This window comes from Carica papaya, chromosome 6 (assembly GCF_054855325.1).
Source record: "Carica papaya isolate Zhongbai chromosome 6, ASM5485532v1, whole genome shotgun sequence".
NCBI classification, from domain to species: Eukaryota; Viridiplantae; Streptophyta; class Magnoliopsida; order Brassicales; family Caricaceae; genus Carica; species Carica papaya.
In genome coordinates, this window is record NC_142314.1 from 36,112,547 (window position 1) to 36,132,171 (window position 19,625).

The window sequence follows — 19,625 nt, forward strand, 5'->3', positions numbered from 1 at the left end:
AGATTTTTTAGGAGATTGTGTTATTATTTTTACTAAATTTTTATGATTAAAATTTACAGTTAAATTATTTATAAATTTTTTAATAAGACCCATAAAAATTTATTTATTAATTAATTCCAAACACGAGTATATGAAAATTTGTGATTCAATTCAACTCGATGTTGAAATTCACTATTTTATTGAAATTATTAAGAGTTTTAAATGTATTATTTTATTTTTATTGAGATTTTTTTAGGAGATTGTGTTATTATTTTTACTAAATTTTTAAGATTAAAATTTATAGTTAAATTATTTATAAATTTTTTAATAAGACCCATAAAAATTTATTTATTAATTAATTCTAAACACGAGTATATGAAAATTTGTAATTCAATTCAACTCGATGTTGAAATTCACTATTTTATTGAAATTATTAAGAGTTTTAAATGTATTATTTTATTTTTATTGGGATTTTTTAGGAGATTGTGTTATTATTTTTACTAAATTTTTAAGATTAAAATTTATAATTAAATTATTTATAAATTTTTTAGTAAGACCCATAAAAATTTATTTGTTAATTTATTCCAAATACGAGTATATGAAAATTTGTGACTCAATTCAATTCGATGTTGAAATTGGTCACGCATCACAGTTATATATTATTTTCTTGTGTCAAAATACGGGTCCAACCAATTTGATAAGAAAGTAGGTTAAAACGGACTAAATCTTCGAGATTGTATGGTGCGTTTTTATGTATATAACATTGTTTTCTTCATTTGAGATACCAGAAGATTCCGAGTGAAACAAAACCTAATCCTATTCGAGTTTCTTTCATTGCTTTCTTCATTTGAAATAATATTAGAGGATTCGAGTGAAATAAAATCTAACCCTATTCGAGTTTTTTTCAGCCGTATCTCTGCTTTGTTCTTGCTCTACTTCCTTCTTCCCTCTCGCATTTTCGTATTCGTATCATTTTAGAATTGCAGGTTGGTTTCAAAAGAATTTTGTAACATGATGTTCATACTTGTTTTTGTCTGAACCGACACAAATTCAGCACTACAGGATATGAAACATAACAATGCAATATATATATATATATATAGATATAGATATAAATTAGCCTATAAAAGTCAAAAGCATTTGTTTACAACCAGTCTTTAGGTGTCATATGCGGGATTAATTATCATCCCTCCCACCTTAAACAGTAGAAAATAAAAAATTCAACCTCCCAAAAATTGTTCGATGATAATATAGAATTAGAGAATTTCCATTTCTAGTATAAGTCAGAAATTAAAAAAAAAACTTCTTTATCATAATAAAAAAGAAAAAAAGAAATTCAAATAATATGTTTCTAAGAAAAGATAAAAAGAGAAAAAGTTAATTCAAATAAGTAAAAGACAAGAGCAATTACAGGGCAGAGTGGTAAATGGAGGTCATAATTCAAACCTATCCGAGTAATCGTATCAACCGGTAAATCTATTGAACCTAATTAGCAACATACAAGTTACATACAATATACACCAAGGTCTAAAAATAAATACAGCCATTTTTTGCTGATTCCCTCAGTTTTGCAATTGCATATCGAGAATCGCAAGTGTATGTTCCTTTTATATGAACATAAAAACCATCGGAATCCAAGTTTCCGCTAATTATTCCGGGGCACGGCCTGCTCGACGCAGCAGGTCTTCCAGGGGACCCACTGTTATAAACAATCTGCAACTTTGCGGGGCTTGCTTGTCTAAACGACTTGCTTGCCGCGCACATATCTTTCTTTGCCAAATTCAGAGCAATGGCTTCTTGTAGCTCTCTGAGAATTTATTCTGCTCTTGGGACAAGGTAACACGGAAAGCTTCTTGCTGTTATATGAAGAGATCTAGACAAAAAGCTGGTTAAGGGTTCTGTGATAGTCACTGGTTATTTATGGGATCAGGCGTCTCTGAGGATCCTTGTGCCTTGACCTGATAAATCTTCTTCACCTGTTTTTCATATACACCACCCGAATTGCCTTCTTGTCGGTAATACATGCCACCATTCCCATTTGCTGGCCTATTGATCCACTTGGTGGGTGGTGATGGCAGCACACCTGTGTTCTGCACAAACTGATTTCGTCTGTTTGGTGAATATCCCGAATTTGGCATTCTTTGCGGATCTGCATGTGCTCTGCTTCTGACCGTTTCTTCCATTGACAGTGCAGACATCCCGGTCCTCAAGTCCTGGTATTGCTCTTGGTGATATAATCTATCTTGTGTTTTCAGATTGTTTCTCTGGCCCTGGACACCGTTAGATGATGGAGAAAATCTCGGAACACCTGTTATACCTTGAGAACTGTTGCAGCATCCATGGTAACTTGAATCATCAAAGAAACCTCCTTCATACCCAGAGGGCCCAGCTGGTCTAGGTCTGTTGACTGTATAGTATCCTGGAACATTACGAGATGGTGATGACTCCAGCATGCCAGAGGGTGAACCAGTAGGTTTAATGTTAAGGGTGTTCTTGACAAGACGATGAGCAGCTTCTCCCAATATAAAGCCAGCAATTGCACCGGGCACATGGGGCCTGTTAAAACAACACAACAATAAAGATACTGGTATTACAGAATCTGCAACAGATTACTGCTATCACCCATAATGCACTGGCATTTCAACAAAACTCAAAAGGATACATTATTTAATAAAAGAAAATATTTCTAAAAGCTTAAAAGGATTTGCTTTCTGTTCATTCACAAACCAATAATTGGAAAAACAGAACCACATACTGAAAATAGGATTCTGATCCTACTAATCAAGTTTGGATGGTTCCTTGACTTCTGTTTCCTTTTGAAAAAAAATATTTTTTTAAAAGAAGAATTTCTATGCTGGGTTTTAAGATACAGCAAACTTGTACAACAAATACTACCTTTCTCTTCCTTGTTGGCGCCGGCCATTTTCTTCATGCCACAATGCAGGAGGAGGTTTAATATCTATAGGTCTTAAGATCTGCAGCAAATTAAAATTGCATCACTGCATCATGTTAGGCTTCTTTGGGGCGGAAGAACTAAGTGCATCACAATGAGTAAATGCAATTGAGAAGATGCATGGATATCATACCAAACACAAACCTGTGCGTGATCAGAATGCACCTTGGCTCTTGTCAAGAAATACACAAATTATTTACCCTCTTGGTTAAATTTCATTCACCAGATACTCTTCCTTTCAGGATGTACCTCTTTCAACCATGTTCCCATACTTAATCCATAAGTAAAGGTTGGATTAGCTATTCCCACAGAATAAACATTCTCCAAAAAGTTCAAGGAATAACCATTCCTATTTCGACAGAGTATTTTTCATCTAATCCCTTCAGGGACTTTGGGCATAATTACCCGTGTAAAGCATTTGACAATATTACCCCAAACTGTTAAAGTCCCCCAAAGAAAAACGTTTTCCCTCTGGTTGGTACTTGGTAGGGTTTATGCTCATCATTTGTCATAGATGCAAAGACTGAACCGAGCCATCTCTATTGATATATGTGTAATATGACATTGTAGTTTGGAGACAAATAACCATTTGTCCTTTCATTGGAAGGTAGCTTGGAAGTTATGTCTCAGCTTTGTGCAGGCTGGAAGATGTGAGCTGCTCCTTCTACCTAGGAAACTTAACAATTTTCATCCATTTGAGGGGATCGGGTAACAAGAAAGGATATTAAAGCTTTATAGCACGGTGCTCCCTTCGTTAGGTGTTGATCTTATGTCTGGGGCACAATGCCAGAAATTTCAGTAAACGCACCCAGTATTCTTACTCTTATATTTGGATAAGGTGGTGTTTTTGGAATCTATATGAATTAAAGCCCAGGTACTTTTTAGATATACAGTTTTCTAGCTTGCAAAGGAACCAAGAGCATTCAATTATCTATTCCATGTTCTCTGATTTTCTTTTTCACCTTTTCCTTCTTGTAGGAGGATATCTTATTCTCTCTTTTCTTTAATTTCTTATGCTCTTCTTAAAACTTATTTTTTTATAACAAAGTGACCTAATCTAATTTGGTTTTCCCCAAACTACATTAATCTATGTGATACTTTCTCTTTAATAGAGACCTAAAATTATATAAGGTACATATACAAATAAATAATGGAAGAATCCATACTATGCAAGATCATGATTTTTGTGAATGTCTGCACGCATGAATAATATTGATGTATCATATTTTGAACTTCAAAATGCATCTTAAGAAAAGTGCAGTCATACTTCTTCCAAGAATGCGTGACTAAATGACTAGCATACTCTAGTCTCACTTCAAAAATGTAAACCATCCAAATTGACAGACTAAGGCAATTCTTGTCGATCACTATTGAATCCAATGTTACTCTGCTCTTTGTAACTAAATGAGGCCTTAAAGGCTTTCAAGGAGGAACTCCAGTAATGCAATGTTCAATAACTATGATGAATGCATGGGATATAGTACCAGTCACATGACTGCATCAGATAAAGCCATTTGTTTTCATATTTCCTACAGATAATACCAACAAATCCCAAGGACATTTAAAATTTACCTTTTTCGGCATTATCACTCCCCTTGGAGGTTCTGGTATATGCTTGTGATAAGGGGGATTAAGATACGTAACATTTCTGCAAAAGAACATGTACAACATGAAATAAAGCTTTCTAACCATTTGAAGAACAAAAATATCCAAAGGGAACTTACAACACTTGATTAGGAGCTATATTTGGCAATCCATTGATTGGGGATATAACTATGCTCTTTAGTGCATTCCTCTGACATAACCAAATATATCCATTCATTCCACCACTGCAGAATGTTGAAAATAGTTCGATAGTACACAACACAGCCCATGTGTCTAAAAATGGAGACTTTCATAAAATTAATAATTAAAGAAAAACCTCTTGAGAACTACAAACCTAACATTTGTGTCAATTGTCCAAAGATATCTTTGAGCTGGGGGTACTAGATTAAAAAATTCATAGTATGCACTAATCTGACGTGCCAAAGGATGAGCGGCATGTACATATAGCAAATCAAGCATCACGCTATTCCGAAACTGCTCTTCCTCCTGCATCCACCAAATTGGTAACAACAAAGTTAGCATTCAACAAATTTGACATGCTGACGACCACAGCATTCTTGTTACGATGAACCTAAATAATCTCAAAGATTTGAGGGCATCCCTAACAGACAACCATCTAGTCAGCCTCTAAATGCTAAAAGTTTCAACATTAAATCAATCAATAGAAGATGAACAAAGACATGGAAGGGGCAGAGAACCAAAAATCAAAATTAGTTGATGACTTTATAATAGGTCTGAAACTACTAAAGACTCCTCTGCGAAGAAAAGCATCAACATATGATGCTACCAATTGTCTGTAGCCATTACTTGATGGATTAATATAAAGAAAGCATAAGAGGTCAAGTTGTATTGATTATTATTTGTTTTAAGAAAAATTGCATATTGACTGTTACTTATACTAGTTTATGTACAGCAACAGACCGTTAACGTGGCTTCAAGCTTTCTTGTCTCAGCTAGCAATTTCTTCTCATCAATGAATGGCAATTTGGCAACACCCTGCCTTCCAGAAAGAAACATGATGATTACATCAGTGTGTCATAGGGTAAAAAAAACAGAAAACCCAAGGAAATGTACTAATTTAATGTAAACACTAGACCTGCCATGCGAACCGTTTACCATTCATGTCGATTTCAAAATCTATCCAAACAAAAAAAGGAAACTAGATTTAATATTGAAAAAGAAACAAAGAAAAGTCATAACAATTTATAATAAGGAATTAAACTTACCAGAAGGATAAAATTTACAGATAGGCGAGGATGGATTAATCAACAATTTTCTGTATTCTTCTGGCAATGCATTTGCACTGTAATATGAAATTGGCAAAGTATTTCATAACCAAGCAGCAAACAGACGGGGGAGAAAGCATATTGTAATAAACAATCAATAAGTACCTTGCAGCTGGTAGGGTTCCCATTAGCTGATCAAAGGGTTTAAATGGTTCTCCCAAGAAAAATGTTATTTCTAAATCAGAGAGATCTTTAAGATCCGAAGCAAAAGGAGCATAATGATAAGGATAAAACCTGAAACAAACATCAGACATACGCGACTTTCATTTTGCAATTGGAAAATGCTACTATTTTCTTGAGGAGTTGAACAATGCCAGGCATTTGCAGTGAAGGAATTAAAGGTTAAGCCAGCTGTACAAGCTCTGGATAACAACATGCTTTGTTCAAAACCATGTTTAAGCAGAGCCCTATTTTCACTTCTACCAAATGTTTCCATGTTTAAATAGGGGATCAAAGTATAGGAATTAGTTTACGGACAAAAGCCTGTCCTCTCAACAGAGAAAAAAAAGGTTAAGCGTGTTTAGTCTAGCAGATTATTCCCAAATTCATTAAGGTTTTTAATTCCAACGGCCAAAAGGAACTTGTATTCAAAATTGAACCAACCATTGCCATGAGCATACACCCTGGTAGTAGTAGCGGCAAACCCAACATAAACCTTCCACATATTTCAACACCTGCAAAGATTGAACATATTTCACTCTTTTTTCTTTCATAAGCATCCTGACAGTTCACTTTGTGAAAATAAAGATCTGATTTAAAGAAAAGGAAAAAGATAAAGATAAAAGATAAAAATTAAAAATAAAAATAAAACCTTCATACTTTAAAAACTTTAGCAATTAAAACTCAATTTTTATATGCACAATATTTGACAATATTTTGTGCAACATAAACCAAAAAGCATTAAAAGAAAAGCAATTTTGACCATGAAACTATCATAATAATGAAAATGAAATAGGCAGAGATTGTTAAATGAAAAATAATGCCACTTACCACATCATTTTTAACTTGATCAATTTCCTCTGGATTTGATAGATCAAATTTCTCAGTATAGTACCTTTCCTTATATCCAGGTTCCCCCAATTTAATCTGAGAAAGAAAATACATTTAACTTGGATTGGAAATTAATTTCCCAGAATAATGCCTCTTCCTAAAAGACTGGATTTTGCATAGGCTAAACTGACGGTCCACTATACAGGTCAACAATATGTCAAGAAACAAAATCATCAACAAAAAGCAGTGAATACATCAGGCATCCAAAACCAATAGATAAAAATTCCCATGATGAGATAAGATGCAGCATAGCATAATAATGATAGATGGAACAGCTTGAATAGGAACAAATAATTTTTAAAAAGAAAAAAAATGAAATGAGTCGCCTATGTACAAAGGAAATGAGAAATCTGCACTCAAATTCCAGTACCTGGCAGTTTTACTAGCATATTTAAAAGAAATAATTGAATGGATATCAGAAACAATCTTAAAAAGGTCATGCTGCAAAAGGATTAAAGAAGACAACCAACAATCTCTTAGAAGTAATCTTTTTGCTATGAGATGTGCACTAGTATCCTCTTGCCCGACAAATTAGCACATGTCAAGTTACAGATCTAAGGCTAACAAACACAATATGCTTGCAACAAATAAAGCCAGGTCATAAGTGTTTTTATTAGGATCAATTGCTATATTCTAGTGAGGATCTAATGAGACCTTATAGATTTATTCTAGAGATGTCACTACTTTTGTATAAGAGTGGCACTCCCTTAGTACTCTTTGATTATGTTATATTTTTCTTCTCAAAAAAAAAATAGCAAATAGAATACCTTGTCAACCACTGGCGCCTGTGGCTCCACAGGAGGTTCTCTTCTTGCTTTCATCTTCATTTCTTCATTATTCTCCCAAGCCTTAAATTGAACCACCAGAAAACATGCACAAACATGTCCATATTAAAGTTCTTATACTGTTCTCGCAAGATAAGAATGCCGGCATTGAAGAAAATTCCCAACAAAATAAAGTATTTGCACATTCATTTTTCACCTTTTTAACATCAACAAGCTTACTCAAGTTGGGGTTTCTGATATTTGCTCAATATCTTTCCACATAATCTCTAGCATTGAGGCATAATCAGGACATATAACAAGCATCTTTATTTGATGAGACAAATTTTACAATAAAATTAAGATATACTTGATTTTGAATATGAAGGTTCTAATTCCTCCGTGTTTCCAAAACCTGAAAACAAGAATACTGGAGATACTTTCATTCTTCTATGTTTTCTACTTGTTATTAATATTCAGTTATTTCCTCTGAATTTAAGATTGATTTTCCTGTACTTAAACTGCTGAGATAGGATTCTCTATAAAGCTTTCAATTTCCTTGGGGCCACTGTAAAATTACCAATAGGAGTACTATGAAATTTAGGAAAGCATTTGACCTCTCCACAATATTTGACCATACAAGAAATGGAAAGTGAAAGGAACCAGCTATACAACTACCAAAACTCACTTATTAGGGAAAAATATTGCAAACTGACTGATGCATGTTAAAAATTTTGCCATGCTCAACAACTGAATCAAAATATGTATTTAAGAAATCATATAAAACTAAAAAAAGAATAAATTGAAAATTAAAAAAAAATTATCAAACAAAGATACCTGCTGTATACGAGTCCTCTTCTGAAATATTTGATCTTCATTAACAGAAACAGACTGAATAAAATGTTCTACTCTATCCAACAACACCTGAAGCGTACCAAAATTAACATCTTTCAAGGAATGATGGAAAACAATACAAATATAACACAAAAAAAAAAAAGAAAAGAGAAAGCAAATTAACCCTGAATCTTAAAAGGAAAATAATTATTTCATTCAAAAACCAACATTTCAACAGTTAAAATCGAAGATATGGACTAAAAAGGAAAAGAAGAGCCTTTTCATTAAAGAGAGCAGTTATTTTACTCAGAGAAGGCATCTGTAACAGCGAAATAGCTGTTCATAAACTGAACATCACAGGTAGAGTGATTTCCCATTCTTCTACATCTTATGTGGATTTAGAATGTCCGATGTTTCGACAGAAAAACAACATAGAGTGGAATGATTTTGACTATCAATTCATTGGTAAAAAAAAACCTTCTCCTACTTCTGAATCGCCAAAACAAGAACTGTATGTAAGAGTTGAAGGCCTAAAGGGAGAATTGGGAATTTTTCTCGTAGGGGATCAAAGTGATTTTCCTTGGAAATAAAAAATTTGCCCACTGGGTTTAGTTTATTTGCAAATTCTTCTAAGTATGCAATTGGCTGATATTATGATGATATTCGGTAGCATAAATATCATTACAGGCAATTTAGTAGAAGATATTTGAGCCTCGTCCTAACTCACTAAGTCCTGGCCTCTCCCCAACTCTGGTTCCCCACTGTAGTTCTGACTTCAAGAACGTGGTAAATTGAGAAATATGAACTCTCAATCTGAGTTCTCTTCTTCTCTTTTTTTTTTTTGCAAAAAAAAAAAATCTCTTTCCTAGTTATTAAACTGAAACTTGAATATAAAAGATTCTAAAAAATGAAAACAAGCAAAGCCCTAACATATCTTACTAAAAAAATATAGGGTCAACCTAGTCTGAAACAGGTCCAGATTTCTCTTCCAGAGCAGTCAAATATATTTCAAACTCTGTGTTTTACACTTAGATTTTTGTGCCTAAAGAAAAAATTAATAAGCACAGTCCATTTTCAAGCAAATTAGCACCAATCATTGTCTCAAAAAAGAATAAAAGAATAATTCACCCTACTAATTGCATATAAAACAAAATGTTGGCTTCTATCGCATCCAGTAAAGGGGGCTGCCTGCAATAGATCACATATAACATAGTGGCAAAAAAATTTATTCAACAAACAAAAACAGAAAAATTACCTCACCCGAATCAGTCAGATAACCACCCATACTAGCAAATTCCCTTCTATAAACATGCATCAGTAAATTTATAGCACCCTACATCAGTAAAGAACCTGTAAGAAGCAGCACGATATAGACCGAAATAAAAGAAAAAAACAAGAGAGAGAGATATAGAGAGAGAATGAAAGTAACTAGCACTCAAGGTCCTAAAATGTAACAAAAAAGAAAAAGATACTTCAGCATGTTGTTCAATATCGTAACTCAGTAAAGCAACTAAATAGAAGCTAAATCTGTACCTCTGTAATTTCCAAAGTTGGCATATGTGGAAGAAAGTCGTTGCCCACAAAGAAACACATAAACACAAAGTCATCTACTATTTTCTCAAAGTTTATCACAAATGGAGGATCAGGGATCGCCAAATCATGTAGTAAATATTCTCGCAACACCCAAATATGAAGAAACTGTCCAAAAAATAATACGATAAGATTTCTTTTTTCAAAAGAACAAAACATTCAAACTATACTCCTGAGAAGTGTAATCATTCATTTCTCTACCTGATATTTTTTCTTATAAATTGGGGTATCGTCCACTACATTCCAATCTTCAGCTTCATCACCTGGCTTGCCACGACACTCTGCTGCCAGATGACCAACTTGACCACAGGCAAAACATTTTTCCTGTTGCCCAGGAAGGGTGACCACCTGTTCAGGCAGGATAAAATAAGTACTTGATCCAAGAGAGGTCCTGAGCAAGTACGATGCATAAGGGTACCAGGTATATGAAGCAGACCTCTCTTAATATTGAGAAGTGAACCTCATGAGTAGCTAAAGACAGCATGATCAAATCTGCATCCTGCTCATGAGAAATTCAACAGCTAATTTAGCATTAGTGCCGTACAGAAGGAAACAATCAATTGAAAAAATAGCACGTAGGAGAAAACTAGTAGGAATAGATCAGCACAGAAGAGAAAGAAAACTTATCAACATATAAAATTATGAAAATGTGAGTAGGAATAAAAGCTTGCTGAGATTCTGAAAACATACTCACCAGACCATATAAACAATGCCGAGTGTTTGGATCATAACCAGGAAGATTACGTTGTAGTCGAATATATGACATGATTTTGTGTTCTCCCTCACCAGGAACATTTGAATCAGAAAGAATAACCTTCAAATAAGCACCCAATGATGCCCCATAAATAAATTTAGAGAGACAAAGTATCCTGAAAGGCAGAAGTATATGGAAAATGATACAGAAGGGATTACTCCACAGCAAGGAATCACCCGATCTCGAAGGGAGAAAGGACTAGATAGGATAAATCTACCACACCTTTGTTGGCCACCAGCCACGGTTCAGGTTCAACCTAGATTGTATGTAATATTGAAGTGCTACTGATAGCATAGCCATAAATTGGGTGCCAGGAGTGATGACATTTGAATCTGATGTCTCAGCCTTTTCTTTAGGGAACAAGTTTCTCCCCTCAGACTCAAATTCTTTCCTCAATCTCTCCTCTTCAGCTTCCTAACACAACAGGAATAAGGATACAATGAGTTCACATATCAATTTATCGGAAACCACTAAAAAAATAAAGTAAAAGAACTTACTGCTGCAGCTGCATCTTTTGCAGCTCTAAAGCGACGAGATCGCTGTTGATTCATTTTTGCTCTTGGTGCAACCCCATCTACAAAATTCAGTTGCTTGCAAATCCATTTGCATTTCAAAAATAGAAGACTAGATTATGCATCCCAGAGAATATCTCACCTATGGCCATGAAAAGAAGCTTCCTCGGGCGAACCAATGAGAAGACATGGTCAATATACTCAAATATTGATTTGAACACATCATCATAAGTGGCTGGTGCAGGCTGCATGAGAGATTAACATTTCATCCAGGCACAGCTTCCATGAAAACAAATAAGGTAATAAGGGCACAAACAAATTATCAGCATATCTTCTTGGTCAGCCACTGTCAAATGATAAAAGTGCTACTGGCATCTGGCAGCAAATGTTGCCTCCTCAATTTCAAATAAGAAACCTATCAATGCCATTTCTAAATGCCAAGTAAAAGATTTACATCTTCCAGCTTCTAACATTCACCATCTACTCTCTAAAAATGTATAGGAATAAAGGAATCCCCAAGGGAGATAGGTCTGAGGTATCACAAAGGTTCTCTATTAGGCAGAAAATCAAATAACACACCAAGAAGAAATTTATAAATTTTTATCGTTCTTCACTCTAGTTGTCTCTTTTTATTTCCACAACATTCATGTAGTAGAATACTGAAATCTGATTGTTGAATTTCTGAATAAAATTATTTCCTCATTCTAAATTAGTTTTCAGCTTTAACAACAAAACAGAAATGCCCATTTTAAATTTTTCCTATGCACTACTCTAGAAGAAGTATACTTTCTTTAGGGAATCTATTTAAAAATTAACACTTATTTTACAGATGAAATGATAAAAGTACTTTATAAAATGATAACCACTGACATTCTAAATGAACTTCAAACAAAATTAAGACATTACATTTCAAATTTTGACCAATTCACGTGGAATTAAAATGTATTGTCTCAATTTCACCTAAGTTTATTAGAAACATCAGTTTCTATCATTTTAAACTTTTTCTTTGGCAGTACTTCCTAATTGACGTAAGTGCTGATTCCTAAACGAATACAGGAATTAATTTTTTTGTTCCAAACATAGCAAATGAGTATTCCTTATCTTCTTCTTTCTTTCAATTATTATCTGAAGCAGATGAAATCATTCAAGTAATAGACATCTTACTTCTCATCATCAATACCATTATTACCAACTCGGTAATTTTTACTGAAAAAGAAACTTCTCCCGTTAACAACTTTAATCTTCAGTAAATGCTACTTAAGAATTATACTTAATTATTAATTTTCAGTAAGTTGCTACTTAAGAATTTATATCTCTACCTAAAGAAAAGAGGAAATGCTACTTAAGCTCGGTGATTTCACAAGTAAAACATCTCAAAAGACGAAGCAAGGAAAAAACAGCAAAAAAATATAAATCAAAACATAAACAATAGAATTAACTCCATGTCAGCCAGCTGAAAGCTCGTCGACAAACAACAATTAAAACCTCAAAAACCTTCTTGAATTCCTCTACCATACACATTCTAAAGCCTAAACATATTGGCTGTATGAGTATAAAAGTGACTTTCAGAGACGCATCGGAACATTAATTTACCTTGCCCTCGGGATGAAAACAGGGATGGATAATCCCGTTCATGTCGAGGTACAAGTTATCGAATTCCAGGCCGTTAGGGTTAGGTCTCGAAACGTCAATTGGTATCGCGACGCCATTCGGGCCCTCCCTCGGCTCCTCTTCTATGACGTCGATTATGGACCGAGGGTACCGATCTGCAAGCCACCTGTAAAACGCAGGGACTCCCATGGCAGGCGGTGTGTGCCTTCCGGTCCGGTTCGATCCGGTTCGAAGGAGGATGAGTGAATTGTGAGAGAGAAAAAGCTGGGTTTGTGGAGAGAGAAAGGGGAACCTCGAGATCGGAGTCTGAGAGAGAATGTACGGCACCAAGTGAATCTTGGACGAAAATACCCCTCGAGACGGTGCAGATTAGGTGGGGCGTTGCGCAGTTGCGGACTGTTTGGATGTATTTATAATTTTATCCTCGTTTTTCTTAATTCTATATTAGATTTTAATTTTGAGGAATACACTTTATATAATATAATCTACTGTATATTGATAAATATATTTATATTTTTAATAAAATAATTAAATTATTTGAGCCGAATAATCCGTAAATTTAATGCAATCTAAAAAATTAAATTAAAAAATCTGTTTTGAGCTCGAGTTTACGAGCGAATCAGATTAAGATTTAGTAAAAATCCATTCAAATCCCGATTTAAAAATTAAAGAAACAAACAAAATCTGTATTGAGTTCGGATTGTGTTCAGGTTTATTTTTTTATGAGCGGATCATATTCGGATTTAGTAAAAATCTATCCAAATCCGTACTATTTCGATTCTAAAATATAATTTTAGATTATCTTATAATTAACATAACATGTGAAGTTGTAAATAAAATATATTAAATTTTTGTTCCGAATTTTGATTCGATATAGCCGCTTATATTTATTTAAACCGGTTTATATATATCACTTCATTTAAAAGTTAATTTAATAAATTTAACATATATACAAAGTCATTTATATTTAATTTAATTTAATTAATATATTCAATTAACTAAATTTATAATTGACGTGGATTATTAAATATTTTTGAAATAATTTATATATAATATATATATTAACATATCTATACATGAGCCAAACGGCCCAGGCCATTTTGTGATTATATAAGAAGTGGGCTCCAGCAGGTGGACCCGACAAAGTAACGTCAGCCCAAATCAGTAACGGATTGGGCCGGGCTTAATGGCTGGAGTAGGCTAAGCCTGCTATGCCAGGTGGGCCTATAATATTTAGACACGTGTCTATATATATATATATATATTAAGTAAGGACCTATGTGATGTTAGGTCGTATTGATTCATATATTATAATGTATATTTAATTATAATTATTATATAATACACGTGCAACTATTAGATGTTTAATTATAATTATAGGAAAATATTAAAAGATAATATTTAATTTAAAAATTTTCTAAGTATTTATTTATATTAATGAAAATATACAATTCAAATATTATATATAGTTGTCTTGAAATTATAAATTTATTTTTTATTTTTTTGATATATATATATATATATATATTATATTATAGGTTTATATTTTATATAATTAAAATTAAAAAAATCAACTAAATACATCGCATATCATATGTGTAGCTAATATAAGAATTTGAAGTGGACTTTTCTACCTATAAATAGCAATGTGATGATGTCAGATAAGTAAATTAAAAGTAATTTAATTAATTAAAATACTAAAAAAAGTAATGTTTCAAGTAATTATATATTAAATATATTTTTTAATTACTATAATTTATTAAATTTTATATAAAATAAAACATATATAAGTGAAAAAATTAATACAAAAATAAAATATAAGGAATTTTATAGTTGTCTTATAAAAAATTTTAAATTATATAAAAATAAAGTTTCAATTATTATAAAATATTTACACTACAATTAAAATTAAAATAGAGACAATGAATTTTTATTTTAAATTTAATATAAAAACAAATTACAACAATTTAAATGTTGAAAATGTTTTTTTTTTAATTTATTTGGTGAATTTAGTTTAAAAAATTTTATAATTTAAAAATAATTTGATATTGACTAAACTGTATTAACAGCATAAAATAAAATTAATTTTAATATTTTTTTTTTACATTTATTTTATAAAAATAAATTAACTTAACATAATTATATATAATATATCACATAATAATTTTAAAAAATATAATTTAATTATTAATCAATTTTATTTACTTATTTTAATTTACTCGGTTTAATTAATTTTTGGCTTATCATTAAAAATAAATTATTATAAGCGTTTATAATTTTAAAATTTTAAATTATCTCACAAATTCCAATAAAAATTTGTAATTTTCTTAAAATATTTTTATATTTTGTAGATAATTTAAAAAATTATTTTCATATTATCACAAAAAATTATGAAGTATAATCTTGAATATAATATATGTATGTATATATATATATATATAATATTTGTATTTTATATTATATATCAACAGTTTGGCAAAGGTGGAAAACAAAAATAATTACTCGCATTATATAAACAATTATGGGGAAAAAAATATAAAATAATAACGTTGATTAATCATTTTCCGGCAAAGCTTATATAATCAAATGGGAGATGCACAGACAAGAAATCCCAGGCAGATTTTTCTTTACAATCTCGCTGTTTCCTCATATTTTCTCTGAGTTGTCAAAGGTGGGTTTGTCTTCTTCTTCTTTGTCCAGATAAGGGTTCTCTTGGTAAGACTTTCAGACCTTTCAATCTTCTGTTCTCGCAGTAGTTCTTCTAGTTCTATCTTATTGCTGCAGTAGAGCTGTTGAAGGTGGTTGTTAATTTCCATTTTCTGTTAGAAATTTTCAGTAATATAGTAGTTCTTCTAGTAATGTCTATTTGATGTTTTGTAATCTGAGTTCATTCTTGATTTATGCGATTTTGTTTTCGGATTTGTTTAGTGTTTGGGTTTGTGGGTTTGATCGAGGTTTTGGAGCACTGAGTTGAAGTTTTTTGAGCAATTTGGCATATACGTCAAAGCAAGAATAGGGATTTGGAGAATTTGAGTGAAATTCCCAAATTATTGATTTTAACTGGGCTGTTTTAGGATTTCATTTGAAAGTAATCACTTATTCATGGTCAGCAGAGAATGAGAAATTCATTCAAATGATGAAAAATGAAGAAACAATTCAAATATCACCAATAATGATGAAATTTGGAATCACGTACTCTTTTAGTTTTTTTCGAAATCTTAATGTTGAAGTACTATTACTCGATGTTGAAGTGCATTTGCAAATTACTCATATTGTTATGAACTTTGTTATTTTTGCAGAGATCTAACGAACATGGCAGAGGAGAAAGGTTTCATTGCCAAAGATGTCACGGAAGTAAGTGGCCTTTTGTAATCATTTTTACTTATAAACTTGTTTGTTTGATACCCATATATGAAGATTAATACAGTTGTTTTTTTATGGAGAAAACAATGTTAATATATATCCTATGGAACCTTATTTGCTGCCGCACCTTTGTTTTTGCTGTAGTTGATTGGTAAAACCCCATTGGTATACCTCAACCATGTGGTGGATGGCTGTGTTGCTCGAGTTGCTGCCAAGCTAGAAATGATGGAGCCTTGCTCGAGCGTCAAAGACAGGTATTTAAAATGTTGCTTTTACTTTTTTTACGGGAAACTAAATAATGCAATTTTTTAAATGGTAGTTATAATTGTGAATACTATCATTAGGCTGCTTTAAGGATCCAGAAATCTAGGTCCAGCAAAAAAATTTTGATGTCATTGGTTTTGTTACTTGAACTTCATGTTTTCATCTTTCTGGGTTGGATTAGACTCCACATATATGCAACCAATAGTTCCTTTCAGAATCCCTTAATCAAAAACTTTCATTAACTTTTGCTGGTTGTTTTACTTTTAGGATTGGATATAGTATGATAACTGATGCTGAGGAGAAGGGTCTAATTACACCCGGTGAGGTTAGTGTTCAAATATTTCTATGCTGTCATTGTTGAAAAGGTAATTTTTTTGGAGGAAATGAATAGGTTTGTAGATTTAGTGACCTGTTACATTGATTTATAAATTCATTCTTTATGCTTGGGCTTGGCAAATATCAAATGCAGTCTGTATTACCGAATGACTTGTTATCAAATTCAAAGCACTTATATTTGGAAGTTCATGATGCTTCTACCTGGATTTAGCTGCTGCAAATGAAAATGAGTGAATCTATAAGAATATACATTTAAGAAAAAGTTTCAGTGAGTATCACTAGGGTAGTTTTATTTTGGTGTCATGGTACTATGCATAGTGTCTTTATGGATATTGAGACTAATCAATTGAAAAAACAAGCTACTTGATAAAAAAATTTCTTATCGTATGTCAATATCTTAGAGTACCCTGATCGAGCCTACAAGCGGGAATACTGGCATAGGGTTGGCATTCATGGCAGCGGCTAAGGGATACAAACTTATAATTACCATGCCTGCTTCAATGAGTCTAGAAAGAAGAATGGTTCTCCGCGCTTTTGGCGCTGAATTGGTTCTCACAGATCCTGCCAAGGGCATGAAAGGTGCTGTACAAAAGGCAGAAGAGATATTGGCAAAGACGCCGAATTCTTATATTCTTCAGCAATTTGAAAACCCTGCAAACCCAAAGGTACCTTTGTGTTGATTTTTTGGATATCTATCTGCTATCTGGTTGTGGAGGTTTACAATTGGATTTGTGGTGTAGATTCATTACGAGACCACTGGACCAGAGATTTGGAAAGGTACAGGTGGAAAAGTTGATGCCTTTGTTTCTGGGATTGGGACTGGAGGGACAGTGACAGGTGCAGGGAAATATCTCAAAGAGCAGAATCCTGACATAAAGGTTAAACTGCTTTCCAGTCATATGTAATTAAAGGATCTCTTTACAATTTGTTGAGTTTCTGACGTTGCTGGTTTGCTGCTCTTCTTTTGTGTACAGCTTTATGGTGTGGAACCAGTTGAAAGTGCAGTCCTGAGTGGCGGGAAACCTGGTTAGTTAAGAGCTTAAATTTTTGGTTTAGGCATATATATTAACTAATACATCAGTTTTTTTCTGAACATCATTTTACCTCTGGAGTGATGCCAAGTGAATGCCTCTGAGGATGACTTTCAAAAGCTTGTTCTTTTTATTTAGTTTTTACTGAGGGCACATTCATCAAGATTGAACTTGAAATTGTAAAAAAAATAAAAATAAAAAAGCTTTTCTATGTTATATTTGTCTTACCTGATGGCTTGTACGCGCCTGTGTACATTTAAGGTCCACATAAGATTCAAGGAATTGGTGCTGGTTTCATCCCTGGAGTTTTGGACGTCAATTTACTAGATGAAACTGTTCAAGTAAGTTTCTAGAAGCTATTTGTTGCACCTATAGATGCTGCCTTTACAAATTTAACTGAAGAAACAGAGTGGTAATGCAATTTAGCACTTATCTTTGCCTTACGGAGTCTTGTGAGTTTTTACAGTTTTCAAATGATTACCACAGTTCTCCGTTGTTCGAATACCTAAGATCACAATTTTCACGGCTGGTACCTAATCACAATGATTTCTTCTGCAGGTTTCAAGTGAAGAAGCTATTGAAACCGCTAAGCAGCTTGCACTAAAAGAAGGATTGCTGGTAAGCTTTACAGCTTTACATCTTCCAATGGTTCTTGTTAAATAAAAATTTCAGTTTGAGTTTCTTCCTCGAGTTTGATTGCTTCTACCATCGGAAGGATTGATGCATAAGAATGTATGTAGGTCGGGATATCATCTGGTGCGGCGGCTGCAGCTGCAATTCAGCTAGCAAAAAGGCCTGAAAATGCTGGAAAACTCATTGTTGTAAGTCTTAGTATCAATTGTTGAGGAATATCTTGATGACTACACACTTAGGAAACTTAGTCTTTTCCATGACATTTACGGTCTAACCAATCTTTTATAATCTTAACCTGAGAGCAGGCGGTTTTCCCCAGCTTTGGAGAGAGATATCTATCGACTGTGCTGTTTGAATCTGTGAAGAAGGAAGCTGAGAACATGCTTTTCGAGCCTTGAGACGCCCTTCCGCTACCACATGTCATGAGACGAGAGAGAGTTCCAAAGCGATCTGCTGAATAAGTTGCACGTATAATAAAGATCTGTTTTAAATACACTGGAACAAAGTGGAACAAAGTACTATTATTCGTTTGAATAAAACACGAGAGGACAACTCAAGACCTTTAAGACCCATTGTTGTCTAATTCCTCAATGTACTGAAAATGAGTTTCTTTCACAGGTTCTCTTTGCCAGATACCAACTGGGATTTCCCTCTTTGTTGCACTTAATAGCTGAAATGGATTGTTGTTTTTCAACAATAGATCTTGTGGAATATACCTTGTAAGCAAGCTCGAATAGTTTCTGCCTTTAGCTGAACCGAAATCAATCGGGATTTTTTGGAAGTTGTTGAAATCAATTGAGGTTTAGAGTTTAGAATTTAAGCTTTTAAAGTTTTGAGTTTAAGGTATCGAATTTAAGGTTATAAGTTTTAGAATTTATGATTTAAGATTTTTAAAGATCGAAATTTTTTCGAAATTGTTGTCGAAATCAATTGAGATTTAGAGTTTAGAATTTAGGGTTTTAAAATTTTAAATTTAAGGTATTGGATTTAGGGTTTTAAGGTTTATAATTTATGATTTAGGGCTTTTAGAGATTGGAATTTTTTTGAAGTTGTAGCTGAAATC

At 33.0% G+C, this 19,625-nt stretch overlaps 2 protein-coding genes across 4 annotated transcripts; one reads left to right on the top strand and one right to left on the bottom strand.

The window, feature by feature from the left end:
* Nucleotides 1–1,341: 1,341 nt before the first annotated feature.
* On the bottom strand, nt 1,342–13,325 carry XRN4 (exoribonuclease 4). Its single transcript, XM_088222780.1, has 22 exons — nt 12,918–13,325; nt 11,467–11,569; nt 11,310–11,386; nt 11,035–11,226; nt 10,753–10,872; nt 10,495–10,557; nt 10,260–10,406; nt 10,002–10,166; nt 9,724–9,801; nt 8,472–8,558; nt 7,641–7,721; nt 6,814–6,909; nt 6,427–6,497; nt 5,929–6,057; nt 5,764–5,840; nt 5,634–5,674; nt 5,459–5,533; nt 4,872–5,023; nt 4,657–4,761; nt 4,505–4,580; nt 2,875–2,954; nt 1,342–2,535 (listed from the first exon to the last, which is right to left on the bottom strand). The coding sequence occupies exons 1-22, from the start codon at nt 13,122–13,124 to the stop codon at nt 1,887–1,889; spliced, it is 2,871 nt and encodes a 956-aa protein (XP_088078906.1). The 5' UTR covers nt 13,125–13,325; the 3' UTR covers nt 1,342–1,886.
* A 2,133-nt stretch (nt 13,326–15,458) lies between these two features.
* Nucleotides 15,459–19,177, top strand: LOC110809657 (cysteine synthase). 3 transcript variants are annotated; one of them, XM_088222782.1, is made up of 11 exons: nt 15,459–15,606; nt 16,235–16,289; nt 16,443–16,552; nt 16,830–16,887; nt 17,300–17,563; nt 17,639–17,776; nt 17,873–17,924; nt 18,191–18,270; nt 18,488–18,547; nt 18,670–18,750; nt 18,868–19,177. In XM_088222782.1, the coding sequence occupies exons 2-11, from the start codon at nt 16,248–16,250 to the stop codon at nt 18,958–18,960; spliced, it is 978 nt and encodes a 325-aa protein (XP_088078908.1). In that variant the 5' UTR covers nt 15,459–15,606; nt 16,235–16,247; the 3' UTR covers nt 18,961–19,177. The 3 variants fall into 3 exon arrangements, with proteins under 3 accessions (XP_088078908.1, XP_088078907.1, XP_088078909.1); XM_088222781.1 differs by having other exon boundaries at nt 15,492–15,650; XM_088222783.1 differs by having other exon boundaries at nt 15,512–15,733.
* Nucleotides 19,178–19,625: the final 448 nt, after the last annotated feature.

Excerpts from the sequence above, each read along its gene's own strand:
- XRN4 (XM_088222780.1), bottom strand. The coding sequence starts at position 13,124 with ATGGGAGTCCCTGCGTTTTACAGGTGGCTTGCAGATCGGTACCCTCGG. Across the intron at positions 10,558-10,752 it reads GGCATTGTTTATATGGTCTG|GATGCAGATTTGATCATGCT; the intron begins GTGAGTATGTTT and ends TCTCATGAGCAG. Across the intron at positions 5,534-5,633 it reads GTAAACGGTTCGCATGGCAG|GGTGTTGCCAAATTGCCATT; the intron begins GTCTAGTGTTTA and ends TCTGGAAGGCAG.
- LOC110809657 (XM_088222782.1), top strand. The coding sequence starts at position 16,248 with ATGGCAGAGGAGAAAGGTTTCATTGCCAAAGATGTCACGGAA. Across the intron at positions 16,553-16,829 it reads TGCTCGAGCGTCAAAGACAG|GATTGGATATAGTATGATAA; the intron begins GTATTTAAAATG and ends TTTTACTTTTAG. Across the intron at positions 16,888-17,299 it reads GTCTAATTACACCCGGTGAG|AGTACCCTGATCGAGCCTAC; the intron begins GTTAGTGTTCAA and ends TCAATATCTTAG.